The sequence below is a fragment of the Salvelinus alpinus genome, chromosome 16 (genome assembly GCF_045679555.1).
Source record: "Salvelinus alpinus chromosome 16, SLU_Salpinus.1, whole genome shotgun sequence".
Taxonomy (NCBI): domain Eukaryota; kingdom Metazoa; phylum Chordata; class Actinopteri; order Salmoniformes; family Salmonidae; genus Salvelinus; species Salvelinus alpinus.
Window position 1 is genome coordinate 13,461,604 of NC_092101.1, and position 21,401 is coordinate 13,483,004.

Sequence of the window (21,401 nt, forward strand, 5' to 3'; positions counted from 1 at the left end):
TGCTTGACTGACGTTGTGAGGTCAGAACGCTAGGATCAACCCTACTCCTCAGCCAGACCGTTCAGTGTGTGCTCTGAACGCTCCAAGAGCAAAACGCTCTGAATTTATAACAGACACTCTGACAACGCTCTGAATTTACATATTGGAGGCAATTTATGAATGCACCCTGAGAGAAGAGAGAACGCGCGGTCGACAGGGATAGAAAGCAGATGTTTCACGAGGTATCTCTACCTGAAAATATATGATCTAAGTGATTGATAGTTGTAATTCAGTCATAAAAAGTTGCCTTATTTACTTTGAACAACTACTAAAATATTGATTTCGTCAGACAGCATAGGCAACAGCTCTATAGAGAGATGAGATGATGACTTGGAATTAAATAATAAAGTAATCTTTATAAAACGAATATTTTATTAAAGTAAAGTAATGTGAATAAATTGTGGTAAGTGATAAGTAGTAATGTTCAGTCACTACCGTTAATTGTTTTTTTTAAAATGTATACATTTAATGTCCACATTTTTTTGGTAATAATCGAACCGAAACCGAACCAACCTCAAAAAGCACTAATCACTCAGCACTATATAGTACAGGGGTGTCAAACATACGGCCCGCGGGCCGGAACCGGCCCCCAAGGAGGTTCGATCAGGCCCGCAGGATAATTTGAAAGTGGAAAAAATGCATAAAAGACATGGAATTAATATTTTTAATTCGCTGCAATTCATGGATTATCCGCTAAGGGGCGCACTCTTTCCATCAGAGTAGAAGACAAGCCGCATCACTGAGACAGACTGAAAACAGCAGACGGTATCAATGCGCCATCTGCTGCTTGTTACGACGTTGTTAATACCTTGGTCTCTACCTCTCCGCTACACCCTCATTAGCCAAAATGTCGTTATCCAAACGGAGAAAAGTAGATAAGGAGTGTAGAATTTTCAAAGAAAAATGGACCACGTCCTATTTATTTACAGAGATGCACGGAAAACCTTCGTGCTTGGTGTGTTTGCAACAAGTTTCGGTATTTCGGTACCTTTAAAATGCTGCCTTAGATACTGTTTGCATTGAAAGAATACAGCTCTGTGAAGATGAATCCTTACTGTGGTGATTTAAAAAATGTGCACTTTAATGTTAGTCAGCAGCTTCAAAACAAAAGTTGTGTGATGGAATTCTACTGTTCATACAACTCCATAAATTTTCAGTATGTATTGTATGTGTATGTATGTTTCATGTATGAAGTTTACAGATTTACAGGACAGGCGAACACTTTCTTCATTACACATTTAAAATCACTCTCCTTAGTTTGTAAGGTGTACGCAGGGATTACATTTAGATTTTATATGCGTATGTGTAAGTGGTTTAAAAATTCCTTTCTTTAAAAGTCTCATTTAATCTTAAAGTGCATTACTATATTTTTCAGTACCAATTAAAGTTTTGTGCCTTTGTACAATCAGTGGGATCAGTTGCAATGCATATTTGTGAATGATAAAAGTAAATTGCACATTTGTCTAAGGAAATATGAGGTGTTTCATGAAATGTTTTGTAAAAGGATAGTTCATTAAATTTCAATATTTTCCTAATGTTCTTGTGCTTCTTTACACCAAAACAAAGGAAAGACATGATATTTTGGTTATTTATAGCAGAGTATGGTATAATTTTAATGGTCCGGCCCACTTGACATCTCCCTAGGCCGTATGTGGCCCACGATGCGAAATGAGTTTGACACCCCTGATATAGTACATCCACAAGCAATGCAGTGTGGCAGTATTATTTTGTTTTCTGATCTAATTTGTAAATGAAGAGACTACATCTTGAATTTCAACTACATATCCCACAACTGTATATTATTACATTTTTTCACCCCCTGGCAGGTGACCCCGTGTGGCAAACGTCGTCATTGCGCAGATTCAGTTCCAACCAAAAGCGGAGTGACCTTCCTCGAGTGGAGCAGTACTGAAGCAATAAACTAGTAACAGCACACCCGTTCCCTGCACTAGCCTTAGAAATGAACAGCAATTTAGCCGGAGATGAAGTTGGGTAAGATGTGATCTCCACCTAATTAATGAGGATTAGTTATATAAGTATATACTCCTTTGCAGTTTAACTTCAATCAATGAATTACTGTGATAGATATCACCTGCATCACCACTTTTACTCAGCTAGCTAACGTTAGCTAGCTAGTTGGCGTTTTTATATTTATAACTACTGGTAACTAACGTTAACTAGCTAGTTTGCGAACGTTGACTTTAGCCTAGCTAGTTAAGAATAATTTGGAAACATGCATGACATTGGTTTAGGTAGCTAGATAGCTAATCAAAAGTAATGTTTACATGGTGTCATTGAATAATTAATTGAAATACTCAACTATTCATCTAATTAACGTTAGTTAACTAGATAAATATAAACCGAAACAAGTTGGCTCTCTAGCGTTGGCAGCTAACGTTAACTAGCTAGCAAAGTGGTGAAGTACCAATACGGCACGGTAACGTTATCATCAGGAGTCGACACTTGGCTATCTTCGTTTTGTAAAGTAGCCAATTTCAAGTTTGATTGAAGTCGACAGAATATAACGTTGGTTAACACTACATGCTTAAAAATACCAGAAGCTAGTAAACTTTTTCAATTGTGGCTAGTTGCTGGTGATAGCTAATATTGCGCTGTTACTCTTGAACTTGATAGAGAACTGACTTCAGGGCATAAGATTGAGAGCATTGTAATATTGGTTTGATCCGTCAACATTATCCATATCAAATTATAGTTGAGGCAATGGTATCTTACCTATTTTTTACTTGCGGCATATAGCTAACGTTGGTTTATAAGGTTAACTAAAGTCAAATCTGTAACGTTAGCTAACGCTCTTTCAAGTTTCATGGATAATTAATGTGTTTTGGTTAACTAGCTAATTTAGCTAGCTTAAGTTAATATCTTCGCTTGCCTGGTTTATGTTAGCCTGTATACGTGGCAAAAGGTTTCAAAACAAGACCAGAGGTGTTGTCGGTGCTAAACAAGTCACCCTCATTCCAGTATTTGAGTAGAAAGCAGGGTTTGTTGATATGCATCATCAGCAGCTTAAAGAAATATACCCTCAGTAAAATAACTCCATCTATTGTGAGGTTACATTACAATAATGTGGCACAGTCAGTTTTCACATGTTAACGCATCAGAACCATTTGATAATGTGATCTTGTGTCCCAGGAATGATGGACCATCTCAGGTTTTGCTTGAAGTCAAAGGAATGCTTTTTTTTCTCGTTTTATAGGAAACTGTTTGTGGGTGGCTTGGACTGGAGTACAACACAGGGTGAGTCAGCTGTCTACTTACCAACCAGTCAATATTAGGCGTATTGCAGTGCACATACTGTTGTCCTTGAAGGTGTGCATAAAAATGTTGTTCTGGAGTACTAAAGGGTGGCATGTTAGTGTGTATTGTAATTAAAGTACACATGCAGGCTTTTCTCATAGTTGCTCAGATCTAGTCTTAAGCGAGTTTGTCTGTAGCTACGGTTCAGAGACCTTCTCTGTATCATGCTTGATTGGGCAGTGTGTGTCTTTGCACCACGCTCTTCAATCTGACAGTGTTTTCTGAAGTTATGAGCAATAGCCACAGTACTATGTCTTTTTGTGCATCCTTCCTTGGTATTTCCTTGGGGCTTTCAATGACAAGAAAAGCAATTATAAGAATTCGATGTGATTGTTATGAAAATTATTTGTTGAAACCTCCATGCCCTGCCTCCAAAGATGCATGCGTGTCATGCTTTTGAATGCACAATGTTTTGTTTGATGTAATGTTTTATCTGTTTGGACCCCAGGGAGAGAAGCTGCTGCCTTGGCAACAACTAATGGGGATCTTAATGAAATACTAAATACTTTGCATTCAGTGAACTTTGAAACACATTACCCATAATGTCAGGACACTATGTATGTATCCCTAAAGGATCCTGTAACGGATCGTCCCACTCATGTCAATGTCCTCTTTTCTATCAGAAACTTTGAGAAACTATTTCTCACAGTATGGTGAGGTAGTTGATTGTGTCATCATGAAGGACAAAACCACAAATCAGTCGCGGGGCTTTGGTTTTGTCAAATTCAAAGACCCCAACTGTGTCCGGACTGTACTGGAGACCAAACCTCATAATCTTGATGGCAGAAATGTGAGTATGCACTTTGCAGCTTGAATAAGGAAAGTAAAATATGTGTCTTATCAATTATGCCTTTTTTAAGTATTAGAACAATTAAGCACTGCATGGGAATGTGGACTTTTTAATTGAAGTATTACACGTAGATGATACTCTGTGCAAGAGCAAGTAGTAGTGAATTCATAACTGGCATTGGTATCTTCAGTAAATGTAAGGCTGGCTCTGAAGGACATTCATGAACATGAAAGCAGGCTGTTTGCCAAACAAGTGTTGCCTGTTCAGATGCCTATTAGTTGAACTAACGTGTAACTGCAGTGGGCTGGACATGACATGCTTGGTTTGCTACAAGTTGCTCTATGCAGCAATATGAACAGGTCAATTTTGCCATATTGAAGGTCATTCTCTTGCAGTTAAACTTTGACTTATCATAATGTGAATTGTATAACACGTCATTTATTTAATTTGTATGTGGCCTTATTGAGTGGGCAAATTCACCAGATAAATTGGAGGGAACATTTGAAGGGGATTTTTCACTGAAGGGTGAGATGTACAATTTCATTCCTTGCCTTCAGATTGATCCCAAGCCATGTACTCCCAGAGGAATGCAACCTGAAAAAGTGCGAACGAAGGACGGCTGGGTAAGGGGCGTATTTTAATTAGTTGGGGCTACATGTGTCCTCTACAGAAATAGGGCACCAAGCCTTGGTAGAATGGATTAAATTGTATCCTTTTGGTCCTTTGATAAACTGGGGTCCTATCTGCCTCTAGAAATCTCATCTGTCACACTGAGGCTTATTGCTGTGAACATGACTTCTACTAATGAGCCCAAAATTTAATTGTTAGACTTAAGTGATTTAGTATATTAAAAAAATTACGCAGAGATCCTGAAATGGCTTGTCTCAGTAACTCTGAAGTGAAGGCACTAGTGTGCCCTGATCTTTTGGGACTAGTGTTCGCATTGATGTGACGTGAAGAATTATACCCCAGGGCAGAATGAGAGAACCTAATTTCTTCTCCTCTGTCTGACTAGATGAAGGTGAATTGTCTTCAGTGGGATTCAAATACAAGTTTATTGGCTGCGTACACAGTTAAGCAGGTGTTGTAGAGGGTACAGTAAAATGCTTGTTACTAGCACCTAAAATGCAGGAAAAAAATTCTTAACAAGTACACAAATAATAATGAAAAACTAAAAAACAAATCACAAATGTTACAACTCATCCAGATAACAACCCAAATAACACTCAGTAATCCAAATGCCACCTAAAATATATCCTGAGAATGACATGTAAAGCAGAAGATATTAGTGAGCCGTGTCAAGATTTGAGTATATAAACAGTTTAACAAAAATGGAACGTACAGTAGTAGATATATTAGAATGAGCTATGTGAATAATACACGGTGTGAAAGAAACAGTCCAGTGTTTGTCTTCATATACATGGGACAGCAGCGTTGGCTGTGAGTGTGCGTGCGAGCGAGTCTATCTTTGTCTTTTACTTACTACATGAGTACTACTCTCTTACTACAGGGGATGGTGTGATGGCTGTTCAACAGTCTGATGGCCTGGACATAGAAGCTGTTTTTCAGTCTTTCGGTCCTGGATTTGATGCACCTGTACAGATTCTTGATCTGGCTTTGAGATCCCATTCTTTGTTTCAGAAGGGCAGCAAAGCTGACAGCAATAAATCAAAGAAGATATTTGTCGGCGGAATCCCCCATAACTGCGGTGAACCTGAACTCCGGGACTATTTCAATAGATTTGGAGTGGTGAGTCCTGTTAAAATGTCTATACTGTATTGTATAGCTTTTATATAAAAAAAATACCTAAAACAGTTTTGAATGTTTTGCACAGGATCCAATATAGGAACTGCTTATTGGAAGACTACAGGAAAAGTAGTATTTTCTGTTAGAATGCCATCAATATGAGGAGAGGATATTGATAGAATGTGTTAGTTTTCCAACTGAGAGATGCATGCAATGGCAATACTAGCATATTTTTCCCTGTATCCTAATGCAGCCCATGTTCTCCTTTGTTGAATCCAAGGTCACAGAGGTGGTAATGATCTATGACGCGGAGAAACAGAGGCCCCGAGGTAAAAGCTGAACCCGTTTTTTTCTTCCGTACCTCCCATCTCTAAATCTCATGACAAACTATTCTGACCCAAAGAGAATAAGCCGCATTCAATCCACTTTCCCCCATGCTCAATTACAGCTAGACCCACCTGTGTCTTCTGGTGGAACGTCTTGTTCGTCATTCATTCACAGGCGTTGTAATGGATGCCACCTTTTAAATACTGAAAGCTTTCCCCGTGCAGTCCTATTTACATGGTGAGAAAGTTTGCATGAATTTCAAACATCTTCACTTTGTGTGACCGGATCAGCTTTTGATGCATTTAGATGTTTTATTAAGGGACATGCTAACACACTATAGTATTACATGTAGTTTGAAATAAATTGGCTTTATCATGACGACTATACTTGAGTACAGTATCTTGATATTTTTTTGTGGTATTATTCAGGCTGCATGAAATGGATTGTCTTATTTAAACCTTTGACCATTTGACAAAAGTTAACATTTGTCTTTTTTGAGTGCTTTGAGTTAAATGCTGAAATGGCAGAACTTCACCAGCATAGTGCTAGATTATTCTTTTTTTTTATTAGGGCCCTATAAAATCTGCAATACGGAAAACATGGACTCAATCCAGACAATAAATTGGAATTGAACAATATAACTTTGTTTGGTAGCGAATCAACTAAATGTTTAGAAAATGTGTTAATTAGCCCAAGTTTATCACAAGACATGAACAGAATGCATCAGTGATTCGTATTTCCTGCAACTTTCTGAAGAGTCAATGAGAATTCCCCATGTGTGCAGTGCGCGCAGCTACCAGTTTGTGTCGCGGTTAGCGATGATGCTAATGAAAAATCTTCTGATAGATGGAAAGGCTTTCCCAAAAACCTTCTCAATTAAATGTTAACTACATGGTAGCCTATGCTTACCTGGCAGAATGATGTCATGATTATTTGCATCAATCCAGTGGATATTTGTTTTGCAAACTACCATCACGTGTGCTACAAAAACATCACTAAACAGCCTCTAACTAGGTGCTCACTGGAATTTAAGGGTAAGACATTTCTCAAATTTTTCCCAGAACTCAAAAGTGGTCTCCTGATGTGGTTTATAGCATGGTTGTGGACTTATAACATCCAGTTTAGTTTTTTCTATTAGTGCGATTTTGAGAGGGAAACCCTGAAGAAACTGGTGAAAGGAATTCCTATGGCCCTAAATTATGCAGATACAGTTCACTTTTTTTTTTCTCCAGAGTCTGTTGACATTTGAAATTGTTTTTAAGAACAAAGTAAGGAGTTTCATCTGTTAAATTAGTTGATAGTTAGGCTGCGTTTACACTGGCAGCCCAGTTCTGATATTCTTTCCACTAATTAGTCTTTTGACCAATCACATCAGATCTTTTCACATCAGCTCATTTTCAGAGCTGATCTGATTGGTCAAAAGACCAATTAGTAAAAAATTAAATGAGAATTGGGCTGTAAACGCACCCCTAGAATGACAAGACCAGCATGGGTGGATGTAGATTAGTCTGGTCAGTTAGCTCAGAACTGTTTAGCTTAGATGTAGGTTACATTAGGTTGGGTAGTTTGCTCAGAGCTGTTTCTTCTGCGTTTGTCCCACATAGCAATGATGCAGCACTCAATGACTCCTGTCATTTATTACACCTCTTCTACTTCAGTACTCATTGATCTCTTTGGGGAGACAAGCAGAATAGTTTGTCATCTGAATTTACACGATGTTGCACAGCAATTACATTAACATAATCAAGCATAATATCCAGACCTTTCTTTTACTAAAATACTTTTAAACATTCAGTATTAAGCTAAGTTTTCTTTTGTTTAATTTAGACTTCTGATTTAAAAAAATATATATATATTAAGTGTTTTCCCGTATGTAGAAAGTTAAGTATTTTTGTAAGTATAAGCCCTTCCTATTTTAATTTTCCTTGTGAATGGTTTGAATGTGATTAACGGTGTCTCTTAAGATTTGTATTTTCTCCTTTAGGTTATTGTGTACTGAGTGGTATCACAGAGGTACAGGCCAGATGTTTGAACCAAAAATGGAATGTTCAGGCTGTCAATTTGGGGTGTATACAAAGTTTAGATTCATCATGGTTATGAACTTGAGTTTTTTTTGCGCTGAGCACGACTGGGTTTTTGACACCTTTTTTGGGGTAGATTGTCTAGGAATGTTTGTTTGCAAATGCTTGAACTAAGTTTTGAATCTAGATCAAGGACAGGTCATCGATGGATGATATTTATAGTTGTAGATCAGGCGGCTTGGGACAGCTTGAAATAATATTAGCGGTTTCAAAATCTCGGTTGTCTCAAAGGACATTTAATTGGAATCAGGTTAGGTCCCAGAGTGGAGATTTTCTCACAACCCAATTCTGCCACTGGTATGAGTTTATCAAAATGAAACTGGTTCACTGTAGTGGGCTATTGCTGCTGCATAACTGAAGTACTGTGGAAAGTTTTTATCACCACAAAAAAATCACAAGACTTTACAGAACCAGGACATTTGCCAATGTTGGGGTTCTAAATGTACAATTAAATGAAGGATTCAATTACAGTGCCGTATATTCATAGGTTCAGCTAGAGTAACTTTTAATATCATGCAGGGACTGTAGTCATTGGGATGAATGGTGTTTTTGCTTGATATTGTTGGTGCTAGAAACAAGCATTTCGCTGCACCTGCGATAACATCTGCAAAACTGTGTACGCCACCAATAAAAGTTTAGATTTGATTTGTTAGAATAACACAGGCTCTATGCAGTTCAATGGAAAACTGAGAGGCTTCACAGTCAATCACCTTATCAAAGCCTTCATTTCAGGGCTTTTATTTTGTACAGTAAGAGTTGAATACTTACACCATTGGGTTTTTCACCATGTTTGACGGGAACTTTGTTTATCCCCCATGCAAACTCTTGACAGCATCATTAGTTATTACTTACACATTTCGGAAGACAAAATGGCCTATATCTTTGTGTTGCTGTTGTAAGCAATATTGTAATTTTCCATTTAGGCTTATCCTGGCTGACTCTAAACATAAATCCACATTTGGGAAAAATTGAAAAAGCTTTAGACATTGTACAGTTTCTGTTTCTCCATTTTTTTTGTTTTGTTATGCATTAACGATGGATGCTGCCAGTTTGTGCTGCACAGCAATTTACCAAAGGGCAGATCAAGTTGGGGTTTGGATGAAATGAAGTAACATCAATACCGCTGGGCCAATTGGCACCCAATACATACATGAATGCTCTGAAACCACTAAAGTGTGTCATGAAATCTATATAGTTTTTATATTCCTCAGTAGTTCAACTGACTGCACTGTATATAACTGTATTACAATTTTATATATTACATTACATTTTCAAACCCCTATATAATACAGAACAAGGAGACTTTGCTATGCTAGAAGTTAAAAAAAACAACTGAAACCTTAGTTGATCATGGAAAGGATTGGTGCAAAGTTTATCTTGGATGATACAAGTGCCTCAGCCCTCAAACTTCAGCTTGTGTATCGCTGCAAGTCAGTGACATCATCTGAACCCCAGGAGCCTCCAGCTCAGTCTTGATGGATCCTTGTCTTGCTGAGCCCAATACTGTTCTTCATCTTGTGTTGTCACAACACCCTGCTACCTTGATTCACTCTTGGTCGTTGGCTAGGTTTTGGATTTATTACTTTCGAGGCCGAACAATCAGTGGACCAGGCTGTCAACATGCATTTTCACGACATCATGGGCAAAAAAGTGTGTAGTTGTAGTTTTATTTTACCCTCAAGATCAAACTGAGGCTTGGGCGACGGGATGCATCGTTTGCTGCTGTTACATTTGAGTTACAGCTCTTATTTTCAGGGGCCACCAATGAGGTTGAAGGCCTATAGCTCTTATAAACTTCATTTTAATGACATGGCTGAAGATTTTCCTAAAAGATCAGGTCACAATTGTTTTCTGGATCACGTAACATTTCAATGGCCTGGTTGACCTTGTACTTGTTGTAAAGAATACTCGGTCACCCCTCCTGAAATATTAGTGACAACTTCTGTAGTCGCCCAAGGCTTTGTTTATTTTGACCTCTCCTTTAGGTTGTAAAAGGTATTTGATATCTTACTTCAAACAATACTTGCCCTGGCTTTGGAGATTCAAGGGAGTGGCCAGTTTTGGAGCATATAATGGGAGATAAGAGTTTAGCCTAAAATGCTTTATTTTACCACAGAGAAATCACCTAAAGGATTGGTCTTGTTCAGTTCTTTTTTTCTTTTTTGATTATTTTGTTGGCAGGTCACTTACTTTTTGAGTTATTTGATATATTTCCTAAAGAACCTAAATTAAGTGACCTCAGTTTAAGAATCTCCATACTGTGTCGATCACATCTGAGAACCAAAATGGGTGGGTCTTTTTCTAGGGCTATCTATTCACACCGTCTTTGAATTACAGTTGATTTTGCTTGCCCCTATCATTCACTACTTCCTTCCAGCGGCAAGTTCTTAGCTAAGTGGGTGCCTGAAGCCACAGTTCTGTGATACCAGTAGTTTTTATATTCTGTCATGAATGATTTGTCGTTTTATCATAAACAATTAGCATAACTACTTCTGAGACATCCTCTCCTATAGCATTCATTATCTTGACAAAATTAATTTGGAAAATTTGCATTCAATAGTGTGATTACCCCCCCCCCCCATATGAGGACACAACATTTGTCTTTGATTGAAAGAGAACATTTAAATGGACAGTGACTTATGTACCCATTTTTCATAGTTGAGCTCAACCCATGTCTGTTCATAATTGATGTATGGGACCCTACCTACATTATGCTATCCTCTTACCGACTCCTTGACTGTCCTGATTTCCAGAAGGAATCGGGGCTTGGCTTGATCTTGAGTTGACATTACCTTTGGCTTAGACTTGAGGGAGGTAGGGGATATAAGTTACAAAATTAGAAAGTGGAGCACATCAAACTGTGGGACAAAATCCCAGTTCTGCTGTTGGGTAGTGTATTGAAGTCATGGTATCCATCACTCCCAGCCACGATGCCCGCGGGAGAAGACCCAGGTAGCTGTTCTGTAGACGGTGGGCCACTCGTGGAAACGTGCTTGTAATTAGGTCGACAGAGAAGAAAGAGGCGAGGCAAAGAAAGTGGCACCGCCTTAAAGCAGGGGGAAAATTGAGATTCATTTCGCAAGGTGACCCCAATAACTCAACCTCTATAGAGCCTAGTCTATTTCTGTCTAGTCCCCCCCTCTTCCCCGCCATGTAGTTTTTAAACCCATTTGTCGCTCTGGTAAACTGCTGGTATCTCTGGCTGGCTACAACAAGTGACACTACTATTTTATAGGGCAGATAAGGGCTGGTAGCCTCACAAACCATCTGGTGTGATACAAAATGATTGGCTTTTCAACCTCATTGAACATTAGTCCAGTCCAATACCAAGTGCTTCTATTCTGTGTGAGATGAGCAAATCAGATGGGTATTAGTCAATTGAGCACCATTGCAATTTTCTCCATTATCTGACACGGTATGAAGATTCATTTTTAAATTGACTTATGACTGTCCATTTCTATTGTCTGCATGTTTTACCTCTTCTGATATATATGATACATTTCTTTGTACATCCATCTGCCTCTGAAGTTCTACTACAAGTTAAATATAATTGAGATTCTTTAAACGTTAGCTGGGAAAAGGTAAGTCTTTACCTTCCGATAGATGTTTTTATCAAAGTTAAAGGGCACAAAAAATAAGGAAATATGAATATGTTTCTCAGGCCGATTTGTCAAATTTATGAAATTTTTGCACCATTTTAAATCAATTGCTATTTTATGCTTTATTCAAAATGATTTAACCAACAATTAAGCAATATCTTATTGTGACTGAAGTACCTGAGAAACATATTGTTACTCAACTCCCCTTAAAGTATTGATCTGCATTAGGCACAAGTGTAATGGCCCAGATAAAATGTAAAACTGAAACCCTCTCAAGCTGATATGTTGAAGAGAAATATTAGTAATGGGTGAGATCGGGTAAGGAAGATATTTTGGTGATAAACTACTGGTCTTGCAAATTGTACCCTCCTTGTCCTTTGTCCAGGTGGAAGTGAAAAAGGCTGAACCTCGGGACAGCAATGCTCCTGGCCAGCTTGAACCTAACCATTGGGGACCCAGAGGCATCCTGAGTACCGCCAATGGTTGGTCGGCACAGCCTGCCCAGGGCTGGCAGCAGAGTTATGGGCCTCCGGGTGAGTGGGAGACCAGCCAGAGCAGAGAACGCGGCTCGTTCTGTCAGACCAGGAACATGACATTCTATTATACCTAGGAGAAATATAGTATTGGAAACTGTTAAAATGCCTGATTGCTTTTAAAAATAATATTAACATTGTATTTCTAGGTCCACATTGAATCTTTACTTTGAGGAATGATCAACGTACTGTAGTTAAGAAATTACATATTGAAGAATTGTTTTTGTGCCAGCAAAATACTAAACTATTTTCTCTTTTGAAGGAGTTTGGGTGTCTACAGGCCAGCACATGGGTACGTTTTGCCCTTGAATCACTTGACTGTTTTGGATATCTCGCACTAACTAGCTTTTTTAAATAGTTAGCTATTGTCTTGTGATGGTTAACTTATCAAGAAAGTATTGTGTCATAGACAATTGCCTTGCACTTTATATTTTCCATATTGACCAATTGGGTAATGTCAGTTAAGCACCAGTGTTATCACGGTGACAGCTGGGATACCTGAGGGCACTCTAAGTCCATTATCTGTCTCTAGAGGGAAATTATCATTATTCTTAACACTCTTCACCCTTGCTTAAGTCTTGTATCATACCACCCCAGCGGTGAAAATGTTATCTAATGTGCAGTCTCTACTGACAGTGGGTTTCAACCAGGATATATCCAAGACTGAAAATGTACCAATAGACACCTGTCATCACGTATTTAGTAACTGTTGTGTTCTCTCTGACTCAGGTGGGTACGGGCCCCCTTTATCTGTGGGCCGTGGCGCTCCCGTCCAGCCCCCCTCACCGTTCAACGCATTCCTCGTCACAACTACCCCGCCGGGGGGGTTTGGTGCACCTCAGGCCTACGCTCAACAGGGATACAGCACACCACCTCAGTTCGGTCAGTATCTGCAATGTATTGTTGTCATAAGAAAAGCATGTTTCTATTTATGTAAATGGTTTTGTTTTCATATTGCCAATATTGCAATAAACAATATTGTTATGTCCCCAAAAATGTGTGTTTTGTAAAAAATAAAAATCATTGCTTTATGATGAGAGTTTGCACATATGTACAAATTCCTCCACAAAAAAACTCAAATGTTAGTGCGCGTTTCAAATGCGGGCATCGTTAGGTCAGGTAAAACGGAGGAATATAATTTCAACACCAGCTTTGTCTTGAAGAAATGAATAGCTGGTCTGCAGCGCTAGCAATAATGTAACACCAACAGTAACACGTTTTAGATTTCTCAATTTTTATCTTCACGAACGTTAATATCGTCTTCACAATATATAATTTTTTAATACCACCAGTATATGATTACATTCTAATATCATCCAACCCTACTGCCTAGACTGACAAAGGTTGTATGATTCTTTTGATTATAATAAAATGGATATATATCATACGGGTGATCTTTCATAGTTCAGAATGTACAACATAACTACTCTTTCATCTGGCACTGGTTTAGGGTACAGTTTTGGCACGCCTCAAGGTGAGCAGTATGCCCCACAAGGAGTGCCGCCCCCGCCCACGACTCCGGTAACAGGGCCGCTAGGGTTTGTTCCAGCTACAGCACCTACTCAGGACATCAGCAAAGCACCCACGGGACAGCCAGACTTCCCTTACAGCCAGTATGGTAAGTAGAGCCTCCATGCAGTCCCTAGCCCCACCCTCAGCATTGCTGTTATTATGGCTTATACTGGATAGATCCATTTTGTTGGATGCTTTATTGGGTCAAACAACCCCTCCCTAGCCTAAGCTCATTACTACAACCCTAAAACAAGCAGGAGCTCGCCCCTTTGGTACCATGTAGCTTTAACGACATCACATGCATATGCACGCTTGCATACATACCCCCCCCCCCCCCCCCCAACGGCTTGGCCACGAAGATACTATAGAAGTCCCACCATACCCAGGACTCTTCAGTGTCACCTTTTTTGGAATATTCCAGTTAGGGCTGTGTAATGATGTGGATGGGTAACCAATGATAGGTATGAACTAGATCATCCTGCCTAGAAATCTTGTTTGAGAGGAGTTGGAATATCCACCAAACTGCAGATAGACAAAGGAAGGTATTGTATTTTACTGGCAAAGGTTACAGGCAGTTTGACCAACTGTTCCCTTTTTGGTATTGACTTGGCTGGCTTTTCTCTCCTGGCATGAGCTCCATGGTGTCAATGGATCCTGTAGATTATTTTTCTCCTGAGAGTAATAGGTTTCAGACCAATCTTTCCCCGCAAACAAATATGAAAGCTTATATGAGAAGACTGAAGGCACTGTATCAGGATTTTTTTCAATTCCTTCAATTATACTTATTGTACCATGTTGGGTACAAATCCAGCATTGTCATCAATTGAGGGGCTCTTGCATAAGGTCTCTTCCTCCTTAGTAAACAAAATGCCTTGGTAAATCCTTGCTTTTTGAAAGGTTAATGTATGTTGCTTAGTTAGTTAATTCTGTCTGCCCCCTCGTCCTCACTGGCATTTGTCAGTGAACAAAAATCTGTGGGGAGAGACAGACCTAGATATCTTGTTTTGTTAATAGCTCTTATAAGTGTATAGCTCTTCAAAATAGTACAGTGCATTTGGAAAGTATTCAAACCCATTGACTTTGTCCACATTTTGTTGCGTTACAGCCTTATTCTAAAATGGATTAAATGTTTTTCCTATTCAATCTACACACATGTTTCAAAACAGCTTTTGGAAATTTGAGCAAATGTATTAAAAATAAAGAACAAATACCTTATTTACATAAGTATTCAGACCCTTTGCTGTGAGACTTGAACTTGAGACAGGATTGTGTGTCAACACACATCTGGGGAATTATACCAAAACATTTCTGCAGCATTGAAGGTCGCCAAGACCACAGTGGCCTCCATCATTCTTGAATGGAAGAAGTTTGGAACCACCACGTCTCTTCCTAGAGCTGGTCACCTGGCCAAACTGAACAATCGGGAGAGAAGGGCCTTGGTCAGGGAGGTGACCAAGATCCCGATGGTGACTCAAAGAGCTCCAGAGTTCCTCTGGAGATGGGAGAACCTTCCAGAAGGACAACCATCTTTGCAGCACTCCACCAATCAGGCCTTTATGGTAGTGGCCAGACAGAAGCCACTCCTCAGCTGCAGGGACTGGGAGGCTCAGGATAGAGGGAAAGATGTACAGAGATCCTTGATGAAAACCTGCTCCAGAGCACTCAAGACCTCAGACTGGGGCGAAGGTTCACCTTCCAACAGGACAACGACCCTAGGCACACAGCCAAGACAACACAGGAGTGGCTTCGGGCCAAGTCTCATTGTCCTTGAGTGGCCCAGCCAGAGCCCGGACTTGAACCAGATCTAACATCTCTGGAGAGACCTGAAAATAGCTGTGCAGCGATGCTCCCCATCCAACCTGACAGAGCTTGAGAGGATCTGCTGAGAGAAATGGGAGAAACTCCCAAATGCAGGTGTGCCAAGCTTGTAGCGTCATACCCAAGAAGACTCAAGAATGTAATCGCTGCCAAAGGTGCTTCAACAAAGTACTGAGTAAAGGGTCTGAATACTTATGTAAATATGATATTTCAGTTTATTTTTTATTTTTTACATTTGCAAACATTTCTAAACCTGATTTTGCTTTGTCATTATGGGGTATGGGTGTGTAGATGAGGGGGGGGGGGGAAACAATTAGAATAAAGCTGTAACATAACAATGTGGAAAAAGTCAAGAGATCTGAATACTTTCCGAATGCACTGCATCAGTTGAATACATCCCTGTGACTGTCAGTTGAGATTCCCATCTTGTTCAGTGTTTCGCGCTTTGCTTACCCATCCTGCGCTTTCCCGTTTGCATTAGCTGCCTACTTTAGAAAGGTAACCATAGGCGGCAAAGGGCATTAGCAAGTAGCCCCCCCACCCCCATTCACCCTATGTGTTTGTAATTCCAGATGGATGTGTGCAGTGATGGTAGGAGTCTTAAGATCAGGCAGTCAGCGGGAGTGTAATAATTAAGTGTTAAGCCAAGCCCTAGTGGCAGGTCTAAGAAGGGGACAATGTTAAAGTAAAGTAGACTATCTTGGTTGCGTCAACCTAGTCTCCTCGTCTCCCTGATAGGCCTGAGTATCTACCCTCAGGAGCCCTCTTCCTACGGACCAACGCGTCCTTCTCACAGTAATGGTCAGGATGTGCAGGGAGGAAGTAGTGCAGGTAGGTGTGAGCATTGTCTTTTCCAACCACCAAAAGTACAGTTCAGTATAAAGTCGTATAGCTGCTACTTTTTTTTGCGTCCCTTTCCCCTGTATGTGCTTTTGTATGTTTGTGCATACAAAGTACATACTTCTAGAGTAAACTAAAATACAGCTACGGTATTCAATGATTTGAGATTGAGATCTTATTGCGTGAACATATCTCACGATATGAATAATAAATCAATTAACAGGGTTCCATGCCTGTTGAATGTTAATACGTCTCATTTCCTATCGTAGCTGTAGTTTATTATACCAACAACACCTGTGTCCTCAGATTTGTTTGTCCTCTCTCTGCCTTTTCTGGTAAAAAATAAGATTTAATTGGCAAAATGTGTTCATGGTATACTATAATTAACATTTTTATTTTGCTCTCTGTTGTTGAAAGTGTTAGCAGTCAATTAACTTGTTTTTTTCCCATATGCCATCGTCTCCTTTTGACAGATCAAAGATGATAATCAGAGGAAAGTTTGTATGAAGAAACAAACACTTGTGGCTGGTGAATGAATGTCCGATATCTATTTGATTTCTCTGGTCATGTTAGGTCTGCTCTTCCACATGTTTCTTCCAGCTTTGTAGCGCTTTGAGCACCTTGTGGGAAAGTTTGCTTGTGTTCTTCTACCATTTTCTGTTTCCTTTCTTTTCTTTTTTCATTACTCTGTAGTGTCTGACATGAGTTGTAACTTATCAGCCTGATCTGAACTGAATGTCTATGCAGTTCTCTGCTTCTCCTGCTACAGTGGATTGCAGGGAGATGGAGCCATCGTGTCTATAAAAATTTAAAAAATAAAAACCTGTTAAGCATTTATACTGTTTTCCTTTTGTTGATTCCTCTCATAACAGTTCAGATTACATCTTTTGAATCCTCAAAATAATAGACCGATTGATTTACACTGGAAGCACTCATTCTTAACTGGCTAACCAAACTCAGAATTTTGGTTCATGGAGGCTCATGAAGGAAGGAAGACAATATTTAACATGAACATTAAAAAGCCCTGAAACCATGATCAATGCTGTATTTATTTTGGGTAAAATAAGGGACTTTCACCTAGCTGGTTGGAATCTGTTTGTTTATGAGCACCATTTATGATTGTGATAATGAACCCCTCTTCCCTGTTCTCCACCCACCCTCACAGGTTATGGTCAGGACCTGAGTGGGTTTGGCCATACTTTCGCAGATCCCAGCCAGCAGACCGCTTCATACGGGGCACCAACAGCACAACCGGCGGCGGGCCCCCAGCCTACAGCAGCCGCTTTTGCTCGAGGACAGAATCACAACGTAACGGGCTTCCATCCATACCGGCGCTGAGCGTCTCCGACCGCCACAGCGCTCAGTTCTAAAGTCAGGGAAATGTGTTCTGGTCATAAGCAAAACTGGATTTCTGTATTTGTTTTTTGGAACACAAATTGACACAATTTGGGAAAAAGTGAACTCTCATAAAACCAGGGATTCCAATTACTTCTGTTACAATGTCACATGATGTAAAAGTTGATGTAAGACTTTTGCATAACCTTTCTTTCAAATGTTGAAATGAAAGGAACTTTGTTTCTCCCCACAAGTTTTAAAGTAGGACTTTACTACTTTGCAATAGGTTTTGATTGTCTGGTCAAACACTAGCACAGAGAATATATATATATATTAGAGAGACATATGTATATTTATGCCGGATACAGAAATGAAAACAGGGTCTAAAGTTCTCAGCTTTAAATTCTAGGGAAAATGTTTTTAATTTGGTGGATTGTGTTTATTTTCTGAGTCTTTATTTTAAAGTTTGGAAAATATGAATATATATTATACACAAACTGCAATTTTTTTAAAGAGAATTTTGTACGAAAAATGTACACTTTGCTTGTTTTTTTATTTAAAGATGTAGACTTCCCTCAGGTGGCTGTTTTTGAGTGCATTTTGCACTTATGCAAAAAGAAAGGAATTTATTTCAAATAAATGTTTTAAAGATATCCTGCCTCTTCTTGTTGTCAATATTAGGAAGGTGTTCCTAATGTTTGATATCAATCAATCAATTTTATTTTATATAGCCCTTCGTACATCAGCTAATATCTCGAAGTGCTGTACAGACACCCAGCCTAAAACCCCAAACAGCTAGTAATGCAGGTGTAGAAGCACGGTGGCTAGGAAAAACTCCCTAGAAAGGCCAAAACCTAGGAAGAAACCTAGAGAGGAACCAGGCTATGAGGGGTGGCCAGTCCTCTTCTGGCTGTGCCGGGTGGAGATTATAACAGAACTATGCCAAGATGTTCAAAAATGTTCATAAGTGACAAGCATGGTCAAATAATAATCATGAATAATTTTCAGTTGGCTTTTCATAGCCGATCATCAAGAGTTGAAAAACAACAGGTCTGGGACAGGTGGCGGTTCCATAACCGCAGGCAGAACAGCTGAAACTGGAATAGCAGCAAGGCCAGGCGGACTGGGGACAGCAAGGAGTCACCACAGGCGGCAGTCCCGACGCATTGTCCTAGGGCCCAGGTCCTCCGAGAGAAAGAAAGAGAGAAGGAGAAAATTAGAGAGCCAAGATTTTCAAAATGTTCATAAATGACAAGCATGGTCAAATAATAATCAGGAATAAATCTCAGTTGGCTTTTCATAGCCGATCATTAAGAGTTGAAAACAGCAGGTCTGGGACAGGTAGGGGTTCCATAACCGCAGGCAGAACAGTTGAAACTGGAATAGCAGCAAGGCCAGGCGGACTGGGGACAGCAAGGAGTCACCACGGCCGGTAGTCCCGACGTATGGTCCTAGGGCTCAGGTCCTCCGAGAGAAAGAAAGAGAAGGAGAAAATTAGAGAGAGCCAAGATTTTCAAAATGTTCATAAATGACAAGCATGGTCAAATAATAATCAGGAATAAATCTCAGTTGGCTTTTCATAGCCGATCATTAAGAGTTGAAAACAGCAGGTCTGGGACAGGTAGGGGTTCCGTAACCGCAGGCAGAACAGTTGAAACTGGAATAGCAGCAAGGCCAGGCGGACTGGGGACAGCAAGGTGTCATCATGCCCGGTAGTCCTGACGTATGGTCCTAGGGCTCAGGTTCTCAGAGAGAAAGAGAGAACGAGAGAATTAGAGAGAGCATACTTAAATTCACACAGGACACTGGATAAGACAGGAGAAGTACTCCAGGTAACCAACTGACCCTAGCCCCCCGACACATAAACTACTGCAGCATAAATACTGGAGGCTGAGACAGGAGCGGTCAGGAGACACTGTGGCCCCATCCGAAGAAACCCCCGGACAGGGCCAAACAGGAAGGATATAACCCCACCCACTTTGCCAAAGCACAGCCCCCGCACCACTAGAGGGAAAACCTCAACCACCAACTTACAATCCTGAGACAAGGCCGAGTATAGCCCACAAAGGTCTCCACCACAGCACAAACCAAGGGGGGGCGCCAACCCAGACAGGAAGATCACGTCAGTAACTCAACCCACTCAAGTGACGCACCCCTCCTAGGGACGGCATGAAAGAGCACCAGCAAGCCAGTGACTCAGCCCCTGTAACAGGGTTAGAGGCAGAGAATCCCAGTGGAGAGAGGGGAACCGGCTTGGCAGAGACAGCAAGGGCGGTTCGTTGATATACTTGGTGTATATTCTGTTTAGGATCCCATTACAAAAATGTTGTGGGGCATTACATGAACCATCAAGGGATAGGGGCTGTGTTGTTTCTGGGGGGGTGACAGTCTATGGGGGAAAAACACCCATGGTCATTTTCAAGGGTTAGGTAGAATGACCATAATCATGGACCAGGTTCCCTCAAGATCAACAAAAACCTGAATATGTCAAACCCAAATGCGTTGGGCCCTCTAAAAAAAAAAAAGATTTAAAAAAATATATATTTGCATACACATTGGCCCCTCAAACTCAACTCTGGACCTCATAGCCAGTTCCACGGCATTTTTTTCCTCCGTTCGCCTCTAATCGGTACTGATTTAGAACTGGGACACCAGGTAGGTGCAATTAATCCGGTACAACCGAAAACCAGCTGGCTCTGGACCTAGTAGATTAAAAGTGTAATAACCCTGATTTATGGTTTTTATCTCCCCAATGTAATGCATATATAGGCTTTAGCTCAGCAAGCTAACAAATTATGCATTGTGCAGATTACATGTTCAAACCCAGTTGGTCTCGCATGGTAAAACCACAGAATAGCCATCATTAAATATTATTTTGCCCCAATGCACAGAACTTTTACGTGAATTTTCTCTTAAGTACCATTATATCGGAAATAAATTTGAAATTAAACGTCAAGATTTCGAGAACAAAGTCGCAGTTAAATTTCAAGATTCAAGGGTTTGGTTAATTGCATGCTTCCCTGGCTCTGCTGTGCAAGTAAAAATGTCCGAGTTGGATGGCCTGGCGAAACTACTTTAGAATTAGTTTTTAGTAAAAAGGAAATCGTTACTCTTTTAGCGACATAACCATAATATAAGTAATAGGAACTGGAAAAGGTTGTGCCACAGATTGGGTCTTTTCAGAAGGATTTGTATGATGTGTGTGACAGGTAGTCCCTGTCATAGTGCCCTTCGAATCCGCTGCAATGTTATCCTCAACACCTTGTATATATTGTAGCGACCCGCACAGACAGCTGTGTGTTATGTGTTAGGCTAGGAGGTGGTTGTGTTGTACTGACCAGTACCCGGTGTTCGCGGGGTCCGACATGTCAATCAACCTGCTATCTGCCAATCACGGGAATGCCTGGAATGTTCTGATGCCGGGCATCCTGGTGGTTGGCGGAGTGGCGTGGAGGGGGGTTGGGCA

General features: G+C 40.3%; 1 protein-coding gene across 7 annotated transcripts; it reads left to right on the top strand.

Moving 5' to 3' along the window:
* The first annotated feature begins 1,883 nt into the window (after positions 1-1,883).
* On the top strand, positions 1,884-18,588 carry LOC139540861 (DAZ-associated protein 1-like). 7 transcript variants are annotated; one of them, XM_071344878.1, is made up of 14 exons: positions 1,884-2,031; positions 3,254-3,294; positions 3,978-4,144; positions 4,702-4,767; positions 5,786-5,893; positions 6,171-6,219; positions 9,866-9,948; positions 12,283-12,430; positions 12,693-12,722; positions 13,160-13,312; positions 13,881-14,048; positions 16,499-16,591; positions 17,074-17,128; positions 17,766-17,846. In XM_071344878.1, exons 1-13 carry the CDS (start codon positions 2,000-2,002, stop codon positions 17,082-17,084), a joined length of 1,149 nt encoding a protein of 382 aa, XP_071200979.1. In that variant the 5' UTR covers positions 1,884-1,999; the 3' UTR covers positions 17,085-17,128; positions 17,766-17,846. The 7 variants fall into 7 exon arrangements, with proteins under 7 accessions (XP_071200979.1, XP_071200974.1, XP_071200975.1 ...); XM_071344873.1 differs by lacking the exon at positions 17,074-17,128 and having other exon boundaries at positions 17,766-18,588; XM_071344874.1 differs by lacking the exon at positions 17,074-17,128 and having other exon boundaries at positions 5,789-5,893; positions 17,766-18,588.
* Positions 18,589-21,401: the final 2,813 nt, after the last annotated feature.

Excerpts from the sequence above, each read along its gene's own strand:
- LOC139540861 (XM_071344873.1), top strand. The coding sequence starts at position 2,000 with ATGAACAGCAATTTAGCCGGAGATGAAGTTGG. Across the intron at positions 6,220-9,865 it reads GGAGAAACAGAGGCCCCGAG|GTTTTGGATTTATTACTTTC; the intron begins GTAAAAGCTGAA and ends GTCGTTGGCTAG. Across the intron at positions 13,313-13,880 it reads CAGCACACCACCTCAGTTCG|GGTACAGTTTTGGCACGCCT; the intron begins GTCAGTATCTGC and ends GCACTGGTTTAG.